Here is a 10472-nt window from a genome sequence, read left to right as displayed (position 1 = left end):
AATGTGTGCCTTTAAGGGGTGTGGTCGTGTGAGTAATAGCATGAGCTGAAGTCTGATTGGCCAAGTAGTTTGGAGCGAGCGTGAGCTGTGACCTACAGTAGGTCCTCAGGAGTGTTCTATTTTTATATTTGTGTTTGGCTGTTTGTCCTGCTCAAATTGCAACCGTGCCTTTCCTTGACCACATGCATCCAAATACCTTAATTCCCTGACACACACACACATCAGTTGCTTGTACCTCAAATTAAGGGGGGGGGGGGCGAAATTAACCTAGTAACCCAACAAATTCAGTATGAATAGCCACATCAGGAGTACATCAAAAACTATTCCAGTATATGAACTGTTTTTGTTTTGTGTTGTTGTTGTTACAGGCCTTGGGCGCTGCTGACCTTTGACCTGGTTGTAGCGTTCCTGCAAGGCTTGTTGTGCCGCAGCACTCCACGGACAGCCTTCTTTCCCCTCAATCGCGCTGCCTTCATGCTGCATAGCCACAATGTGTGTTGCGCTTATATAGGAACAGCCGCCGACGTATTTTCCTCATTAGCGACATACATCCGGACGTGGTAGGCGTCGTAAAGGGCCGACAGCACAAAAAGCACTCGTTTTGAGGCTCCACACACACGGCCAACCGAGATCTTCGTAGCCGTGTTAGCTACTAGCTAAACCGTCACCGTCTTCTTCAGGGCGCTTTGTAGGCACGGCAGGCCAGTGCGGAGGAAATGAAGGACAAACAAAAGAGAAAGAAGGAGCGGACCTGGGCTGAGGCGGCTCGCATGGTAAGTCGTTTATTTTGGGGATTTTGTTGCCTTGGGGGGAGTTGTGTGAGGATTTGTTTGAGGTGACTGCGTCGCGGTTGTCTTTGGATATTCCCGACTACACAAGCAGGATTTACATTGAAGCTAGTTTTTGGTGTAGCATTGCTAACTCGTACGGCTATCTGGTTAAATATACATCATTGGACTCTTCTTTGCATTGATTGTATAGACCGAAGGCCACGAAAACAGAATGGAATTCCACCCACCGTGCTAACGATAGCCAAGATGCCAAATGTTGCCGGGTTATGTTTAGAGCTCTTTGTTTGCTAGGCTGCATATTAGCCACTTAGCATCTTGTTAACAACCCGAGTTGGTATGAAGACGTCCGCTCGAGAGCATTAAAGACTAAGAAAATTAAAAAACGTATTATTTAAACCACCCCTCCCTTTGTTTTACACAATTGCAGAGCGTCGTGTTCAAAGCTAACGGATGCGTTGTGTAGCAGCAACACAATGGAGCAAGCTTTAAAAATGCATACTGCAGAACATAAACGAATACACCCCCCCGTGTGAAAAGGTTTAATCAATTTCTCAGCGATCACGAATACAATTTTAAGAATTTTGTAGCTGATTAGTTTGACCTGTAGTTAAATTCATGTCATTTACACATATTGTTGTAGGCGCGTGTGTGAGAGTATCAATGACCCACATTTGTGGCACTATTTTCGTCGCATGGGATGCCAGAGAATAATACTGAAAGGAAGGTTTTCTTACAAATCCTTTGTGTGGTGCAATCATGTGTTGATGACATGTACAGCCTGATAAATCAGGTTTGCTAGTGTTATGGCAAGTAACAAAAAGAATACTAAATCCTTTTACTGATTGCGGAGAATTGCAGCTATTTGACATGTAGTTTTATTCAATTCAATGAATGTTCTGTAATAATATAAAAAACAATGTGAAGGTTTTAAAGACAAACGTTTACTTGATTACACTCACTTGTACGTATAGACCGTTGATGCCCATTGAAATGCATTAAAGAAGGAAACTATTTAGAAACTGCCAAATTTCTTTTTAAAAGGTGATAGACATTCACTATGCGTTTTCCACTTGCCTAGTAGCTGGTCACTATTTACAATCCTTACCCGTGCTTTATTAATTGCCATAAATTCTTATTATTATCACTGTTTTACTCTTTCTATAACACTCAAAACCAGATGCTGTCTGATAATTGGCCACAAGGAAGTAGGTTGAAGTATTGAATACTTGAAGATCTTTGTATGTTTACATTGCTGTGCTGAGTGGCTATTGAAAGCCCAAGTTAAGAAATGGTGGGGATCCCATTTATTATTTGTGGTGGTTGCAAACCCTAAGCTCACTTTGTCTGTATATTATTATTGTAATCACTTAATCTAAAATGTTTTCTTTAAGGTTAATGTGAGGCAAATTTGAAGTAATGGGAACTTGGGATCTTATCATTTGTGGTATCGTTAAAACCATTAGAAGCATTGTTTTTCCACTATTTGGCGGCAGGGCCTGATCATCCAACATTCTTGTGTGTGTACCATCGTTTTCAGAGTGTGATTATGTATGGGCTTTTTTTTTTGGCAGGTGCTGGAGAACTTTTCAGATGCTCCAATGACTCCAAAACAAATTCTTCATGTCATCCAGACCAAGGGGCTGAAGGAAATGCGGTCAGACAAACACACACACACAGAACAATTTTGTCACATCACCTTGCAAGTTAAATTTTACCCAGGAATATTTTTACTTCCAATATTTTACATGAATGAATGAATTATTGTACATGTGCAGAAATGCGGTTTTTTTTTTAAGTAATTTTTTTCTTTTTCATGTCTATGGACTCTTCCACCCGCTGATGCACTGAGCAGAAGGTATGTTTTAGCAAAGTTTACATTCCGCGATTTTTCGTGCTGTAAAAGACGTTCAGTCATCATTTCAATACCATCAGTGACACAAAGACATCACACTAAACCTTCGAAAGTTCTCTACGTAGAAACAAAACAAAATTTGCATCCCTGTTCTAAAGCTGTTTAGGTCATCAATAAAAGGCATCCGCCTTCTATTCTCATATAATAAGAGATTCTATGAAGATGCAATGTTTCATTTCTTTTCCTAGGCCTGCAACAATGTATTCATCATTATTGAGGTCACCTCAGAAAGTAGATGGCAGAGCATACAGTCATGGCCAAAAATCGTGCTTTTGTCAGATAATGCGCCACTTCTGCCGGAAATGTTTCGAAATTACAAATGGTTTGGTCTTCACGTTTATTTCTTCTCTTAGCATTGGACCCAAAAAGCCCACCAAATGTGATCGCAGTTCTGACCGAAGCACAGGGGTGCCATATCTTGTCATTTTCTTAAAGCATAAAGTGTATAGCACATTAAGGTTGAGTGGGTGTGATTTTGCTCTTTTTATGCGGCAATAGTCAATGTATATTGTGTGAATGTTTCCACACAGTGGTACAGCACCTTTGGCCTGCCTGGTGACAATGCTTCACTCCCAGGTGAGGGGAGATCGGGTCAAAAACAGCATCTTCTTTAAGTTGCCCGGACGGATGAGCCTATTCACTCTAAAGGTCTGTATAGTATTTTTCAGACTATAAGTTACACTTAAATTCATAGTTTGGCTGGTGCTGCAACTTGTAAATATTAAATTAGAGCTCGGAGAGTGTATCATCTATGATTAATTTTCCAAAATCTGAAGACGAGCGTATTATCTCTCTCCTTTTCCTTATTTACACAGATGTTGATTTTCTTTTTTTTTTTTATAAATGGCACCCAGCAAAATGTATACCATCCAGGTTTCGCACCCCAAGATAAAACTTTTCGGACCAGAAAGCTATTTCTAACAAGCCAGTGCAAATTGTGGCCTCAATGTTGATGTTCTTCGTTGACAGGAGTGGCACTCGATGTGGTCGTCTGCTGATGTGTTATGCGTTCAGGCAGTACTGCCTCGGTTGTAACAGGTGGTCATTTGTGAGATTTTCTATCAGCTTGAACCCGTCTGGCCATTCCTCAGACCTCAGCCACTTGAAGACTGCTATTTACTGGTTATTTTCTATCTCCTGGACCATTCGCTATTCCGTAACCCTAAAAGTGGTTGATGCGAAAATCCCAGTAAATCAACAGTTTCTAAGACGCCCAGACGAGCCCGTCTGGCACTAACAAGTTCATGCCACATTCAGCCACACAAATCACCTTTTTTAACTTATCCACTCTCAGATTGACCTACATCCCTAAGTGCATTAAGCTGCTGCCATGTAAAAGACTGATTTCATACTTGTGTTACTGCGATACTGCCCAATGTTGTCTTCTGTACAATTGAATTGAGTTTTAAAAGTGAGTAAATCTCTAAATCTGTCTAATGTTGTTTATTTACAGACATGAAAATGCATTTGAATGGCTCATTCTGTTCCAAAATTCAATAAATAAATATATAATTGTGTATTATTGCTTAGATGCTGGAAAAAAATGGCCACGTCTTGGAGGTTCCCACATGATTAGCAATCTAGAGCGACCGACCCAATTTTAAGATCTTAATCTTGACTTTACATAGCTATGATGTATGAATGATTATCAAGTTTGATTTTAAAACGTTGTTTTGATTTGGAATAGAATGTGCCGAATTACCAATGTTATAAAAATACATGTATTCCGTGGATTTGAGATTTACTCACATTTTAAACACTAAAATGATCAAGATCGTGTCTATACTTGTGATGTCTTTTAGCTTCAGAGAGCAGGTGATTCACTATCCCATTTCTCCCCCCCCCCCCCCTATCTGATCTGTAGAAGAATGCGCTTCAGTGGACAAAGACTTCAGAGTCAGAAAGACAATCTGAGCTGGGAAGCAGCGCCGCTACCCCAACCTCCAGCACCAACACTCCCACAGAGGGCGCAGCCGTTGGCCCCACTGAGACAACTGAGCAGGAGAGCTGCAACTCAACTGAGACCACTGCCTCCAATTTGGGTAACATTACACGTAATAAGTTTAGGAATCACGAGTTTAGACAATTGAAGTAAGTGAGTTATGAGATAGCAGCAAGAAATACGGTATGTGCTGGCACTCTGAGTCTTCTCTTTACCTGACTTGACAGCCTTAGCGGACGAAACATCCTCCAGTGTTACCGGACCCACAGAGCTGCAATCTACCAGCCAGCCCCAGACCCGTCTCAGCAGAGCGGCAGGGTTGCAAGGACGGACTGACAGTCAGCAGGTCCAACATGTTCCACACGCCCAGACCAGACTCAGCCGGTCCAGACAGGTCAGAGAGAAGCTGCCCATTTTAAAGTGGCTATGATACCAATTTTGTCTGTCCGCTTGTGTGGACTTGGAATGTCAGATGGTCAGAAAGATGCAAAACATTTTAAATGTGGAATTTTCACTTCTTATTTCCAATCCATCGTCGTTATCATCATCATCATCGCTGCCACAGTCAGGAAGGCAGCGGAAGAAAGCAGTCATGATGCCACGTGTTGTCCTCACTCCACTTAAAGTCAACGGAGAGCACGTACCGTCAGGTAAGCCACAAAATGTCGCTGCTTGCTACCAGGCTTAACGACATAAGGACGTCCTGAAATAACATTCAATCGCTGATTAAGGGCGCTGAAAAACAACTTCAACCAGCATTTAGCTAGAGGCTAGCAGCACTTGTGAGAACCGTCAGATTACTCATCAAAGGCAGTTTATTAGATGCAAATGACTCTGTGCACTTTCTTCCCACCATCATGTTTTATAGTGTACATTGAGACTGCTTTGGTTTTGCCGCTGTTTAGGACCGATGAAGAGGAGCCGGGGAGGGGTGGATGTGGACTTTGAAACACCGGGTTCTATCCTTGTCAACACCAACATCAGGGCTCTCATTAATGTGAGAACCTTCTCGGCATTCCCAGCCCAGTCCCAGCAGCAGCTCCTGCAGCTTCTGCCAGAAGTGGACCGCCAAGTAAGCAATTTCTTTCTTAAGACGACCATATTTCCAAATGTAGTCATTCGAAGCTAGGAATGCGCCATCAAAAAATTTGAAAATGTCCTCCACTTCTTAAAGAACACTGACCACACATTGGTCTCTTTATTTTATGGTTGGGTTACCCGTGCTGATATGTCCCTTATTTGATTTGATTTGATAGGTCGCTTATTTGATTTTACTTTTCACGCTAGAGCTTCATTTTGTTTGCTTTCTATTAAGGTTGGACCAGATGGAATGGCCAGACTCAGTAGTTCAGCCCTCAACAACGAGTTCTTTACACATGCCTCCCAAAGCTGGAAAGAGAGGTTAGCTGAAGGTAAGTGTTGCCTCCTCATGGGAAAGCAAATGGTTTATGTCTTGCAATGAATCAGTGAACGTTTTATTCTCTACAAAGAATAAATAGAGCTGTCAAAATAATGGATTTTAATGCCACTGGTTATGAAAATGGTCCTCGTATAAAGTGCTGCTGATTGACGTTCGTGCAGTGTCATTCGTCGCACAGTTTGAGCATGTTTGTGCTTCATCGTTTTAGGAGAGTTCACTCATGAGATGCAGGTGCGATTCCGGCAGGAAATGGAAAAAGAGAAGAAGGTGGAGGCGTGGAAGGAAAAGTTTTTTGAGGAATACCATGGACAGAAGTAAGAACCAGATCAGTCCTGATTAGGGGTGGAGGGAAAAATTGATAATGCAATTTGTTTGTAGGAATAAATAATTGACGGCTGACTTGTAAATAGGGGTAAAGTAGGAAAAATCTACAATGCCGTCTCGTTCGCGATCACGATGAATTGACACGAAGGCAAACAAAGTCAGCCGACAATTACTAATGTGGAGATGTTCTCCTTTTGAGTCCACACTGGGCCTAGTTTTGACATCAAATAAATCTGTTTTCATACTATAATGCTGGATGTGTACCTGCAGGTCTGGCCTGACTAGAGAGGAATCCCTGAAGCTCACGATGGGTGATGCGAGCGAAGTGGCAACAAGTGTCCTGGACAGTGACAGTGTCTCTGTGGTGTCAACCGGTGCCCCTAAGAGACGCAGTGTGGGTCGGCGAAGGAGAGATGGTCGGATGAGGAGACGCACTCGGGCCGATCTGCGTCGTCGGGCCCGTCGGACCCTCTGCAAAACCAGCTCTCCAGTGCTGCAGCCTGCTGAAGCTCCTGAAGACGTTGCTTCTCTGGAAACCTCCACTGTCTCCATTGGTTCTCCCATGTCAGAAAGCACGGTTATTCAAGGTGAGGTGGTGCTGCAGGCTGAATGCGACGAGGAGCTTCCACCGGACCACGTCTCCATTGAGCCAAAGAGCCCCATACCTGAACCAGTCCTACTGCCAGCCCCCACTCCAACTCCAATTCCCAGCCCAGAGTCCACCAGCGACGACAAAGAACCAAGCATTTCAGGCTGTCTGCTGCCCGAAGAGGTTGCACCTGTATTAGCTTCCACCTCATCCCCGTCTTCATCCTCTTCTTCCTCTGATTCGTCACCTTCGTCCTCGCCTTCTTCAGCTTCTGATCAACAGGGAGCATTTACCACTGGCTTGGACTCTTCGTCATCCTCCTCAGTGTCATCTGGTGCCGCAATCACGACGGATCACCTGGATGACACTGCGTCCGCGGTCACCTCAGTCACCGGGGAAACTGCCACCAGCAGCCGTGAAAGCAGCCCCTCTGATAGCCCGGCAGGCACCCCTGCACCCAGCACTCAGCACAAGGAACAGAAACGAAGGCCCGATGAGACGCGAGCGTTCTCCAGCTTCCCCGAAAAGAGGCCACGGTTGAATGACCAGCAGTCCTTTCGTACCACAATTGACAGGGTCCATTCAGAGAAACCGCAGCCGACAACGGAGGAACCCAAGGTGCCTCCAATCAGGGTGAGGGCCTGCTCTATAGTCGTTAAAAGCTGTAACTGTATGTGCAATGTCATACTTACTTGGATTTTTTCGTTGCCACAGATTCAACTGTCCAGAATCAAACCGCCCTGGATCAAAGGGCACCCCACCTACCAGATCTGCCCCCGCATCGTGCCCCCTGGAGAGGCCTCGCGGAGGTCGGGGACGGGGGGCGCGCGGACGCTCGCAGACATCAAAGCCCGCGCCCAGCAAGCCCGCGCCCAGCGGGAAGCCGCTGCTGCTGTTGCAGCCTCTGCCGACGGGCCAGGGCCGAACAGGGTCCGGCTGCGGCCTGCTGCTGGGTTACCGGATAGCAACAGTGGACAGAGAGCACAAGAACATCCAGGACCGATTGAGCCAGGAGGAGGAAGTGGAAGGGGAGGTGGCGGGACACAGGAACACGGAAAGACTTCTGAAACGAATCCATCTGGAGCACAGCTACAGCATCCCAATGTAGAAGGCAAAGCCCAGCCTTCGCCATCCCCGCCTGCTAACTCAACCACTGTGTTCTCGGAGCACCCGCAGACAACAAGCCCCTCTCAAAAAGGGGTGGGAAGGCTTCCTGTGGCCGAGGAAGGATTTATTCCAAAATCATCCGGTATTCAAACCCCTTCCGACAGACCTGCTGTCCAAGCAACTGACGAGACTGACACGGCGGCAAATTGCATAATGTCTTCTCGCGAAAGGCAAAACAAGATTACTGTGTCTGCTACTTCCCCTTCGGAGAGGCTTGAACCAGTGAGGGAAATTAGGCCACTCGCGCCAACCTCCATCCCTGATTCCCTTCCCAGGTTTGGGGCTCAGGGTGTGGTTGTTCAGAAGCTGGTCAAATCCGTGATGCCCGTGGAGGTTGAGCATGAGAAAGAGAGAGGCCTTGGTGGTGTAATTCAACATGTTTCCCTTCACGAGGATTCCCAGGACACTGACACTGACTCGGCCATAACACACCAAGCAGAAGCGTCATCTCCTCGTGTGGACTCCTCTGGCAGGGATGATGACGCTGGGATGCATAGTGATTCCACAGAAACCGCTTCAGACTGTGAGAATGAGAGCCACCTGGATGAGCAGCAGCCCGACCAAGATTGGTGTTCCCAGATGAGAGGCTACCGAAAGGTCGTTTGTAGCCCTTCTCTGAACCACCAGCCGGTCATCCAAGCGCACGAGTCCGCTTGCCACGGTCAAACGGTCATTCAGCCTTGCTTTCCCAACGGTGTGACTCATGCTCCACAGAGCCGGACCTTTTCTCACGATCGACGGTCTCACAACAACGTTGTTGTCAAGGTCGAACCTGTGGATGATTGCCGGAACACCAGACAGTGTTCTACGGAAGAAGAGTATAATGGACGTAGTAAGCCCTCTACCTATCCTTTGAGTATTTCTGGAACCTTCAAGAAAGTGTCCACTTCCACTAGACCAGTGTCCAGTGTGGAAGCCAACAACCCTCTAGTGACACAGCTTCTACAGGGTAGTCTTCCCCTTGATAAAGTCTTACCCCCACACTGTGCCGACAGGCTGGAAATCAGCCGGCCCGCAGGACCCCAGCGAAGACCCTACAACAGGGCCGAGGCGGCAGTCCAATTACCTAACTCGGAAGGAAGCGTAGCTCCTCAAGTCAAGTCCCAGAAAAGCTACCCTGTGTCGTGTTTAATGGAGACCCCAACTACACCACAGTATCAACCTCAGCAGGCATCCGGGGCCATCCCGGTCATCACCTCGCCGCCGTTCACCACATCCAGCTCTAATCATAGTGTTGGAATGGTAGTTATTAAAGAGTCTACTGTCCACCAGCCCTCACAAGGAGCTATACCAAACAGGAGTCAGTCTGCTCACAGGACCATACTGAATGGCCCGTCGCCAACTCACGCAGACCCTTGTCCCACGGAAGTTGTGCCTAGTCTCAAAATCAATTGGCGATCCCCTCAGTCACAGATTCCCCTTGCCAACCACCAAGAGCCAGCCCCTGCTCCCAATGTAAAGACTGAAGTTGGTTCAAAGCCCTCTTGCCAGGCAATTGCTAAAGCATCCGTTGTTGTCACCAAGAAAGAGCCGCTGAGTTCTATGGATGGATACCCGAGTGGAGGAGCGATGGAGGGACTCATTAATATGGAAATGAATTTGTCTCGGATGGCGAAAAAGGAGCTCGGCAAAGCTCCGTACTCCAGTTATCACTCGTCGTCCTCCTCGCTCCCCTTCCAGCTCTACGGGAAAATCTCCAAGCAGGGCGGGGGTCTCGGTGGCGTCAGCTACACCGCCAACGTATCTGTGATGGACAATAGCAGCTTTTCCCGAAACATAACTGACGGCGTGCTGCAGCTGCGGCCTCGTATGGCCACCAGCCAGGCCACGCTCAGCATCCAGACCTTTACTGACAGTACGGCCGAGGAGGTGTCGCTTAAGTGCTCCTGTCGCCTCAAAGCCATGATCATGTGCCAAGGCTGCGGGGCCTTCTGCCACGATGATTGCATTGGGCCCTCCAAGCTCTGTGTGTCTTGTTTGGTGGTGAGATAATATGTTGAAGAGCTGCCGTTACCAAGTCAAATCCACACAGGAGTGGACAGACAGGCAAGAGTTGCCTTGTAAATTATAACTGGGCTGTTTGTTTTTGTTGCACATTTTCAGATTTCCTCTTTAGCTGTAATTATATATATTATTGATATTCTTTTTATTGACACTTATTATTTTGAGGCATGGTTGGTTATTTGCTAACGTTTCGGTTATCACGCCTCAAAATCATTTACCTCATCTTGTTCCACCAGTCATTATTAGGTGGCCATTGTTTTTTGTTTCATGTTGTCTGCGCAAAGAAATATTTTTTTAACCATTAAAGGAGTAAACAACAGTAT

At 46.2% G+C, this 10472-nt stretch overlaps 1 protein-coding gene across 1 annotated transcript; it reads left to right on the top strand.

Moving 5' to 3' along the window:
- The first annotated feature begins 407 nt into the window (after positions 1–407).
- asxl1 (ASXL transcriptional regulator 1) lies at positions 408–10468 on the top strand. The gene is made up of 12 exons (XM_061300811.1): positions 408–773; positions 2363–2445; positions 2644–2646; positions 3234–3351; positions 4568–4745; positions 4873–5039; positions 5211–5295; positions 5551–5717; positions 5961–6057; positions 6274–6379; positions 6660–7611; positions 7693–10468. Exons 1-12 carry the CDS (start codon positions 717–719, stop codon positions 10135–10137), a joined length of 4458 nt encoding a protein of 1485 aa, XP_061156795.1. The 5' UTR covers positions 408–716; the 3' UTR covers positions 10138–10468.
- The last annotated feature ends 4 nt before the right edge of the window (positions 10469–10472 follow it).

This window comes from Syngnathus typhle, linkage group LG2 (assembly GCF_033458585.1).
Source record: "Syngnathus typhle isolate RoL2023-S1 ecotype Sweden linkage group LG2, RoL_Styp_1.0, whole genome shotgun sequence".
Lineage (NCBI taxonomy): Eukaryota > Metazoa > Chordata > Actinopteri > Syngnathiformes > Syngnathidae > Syngnathus > Syngnathus typhle.
This window is presented reverse-complemented; position numbering and strand designations above follow the sequence as displayed.

Coding starts and splice junctions, on each gene's coding strand:
- asxl1 (XM_061300811.1), top strand. CDS start 717: ATGAAGGACAAACAAAAGAGAAAGAAGGAGCGGACCTGGGCTGAGGCG. Junction 3,352..4,567: donor TGAGCCTATTCACTCTAAAG/GTCTGTATAGTA, acceptor TCTGATCTGTAG/AAGAATGCGCTTCAGTGGAC. Junction 5,040..5,210: donor GACTCAGCCGGTCCAGACAG/GTCAGAGAGAAG, acceptor TCGCTGCCACAG/TCAGGAAGGCAGCGGAAGAA.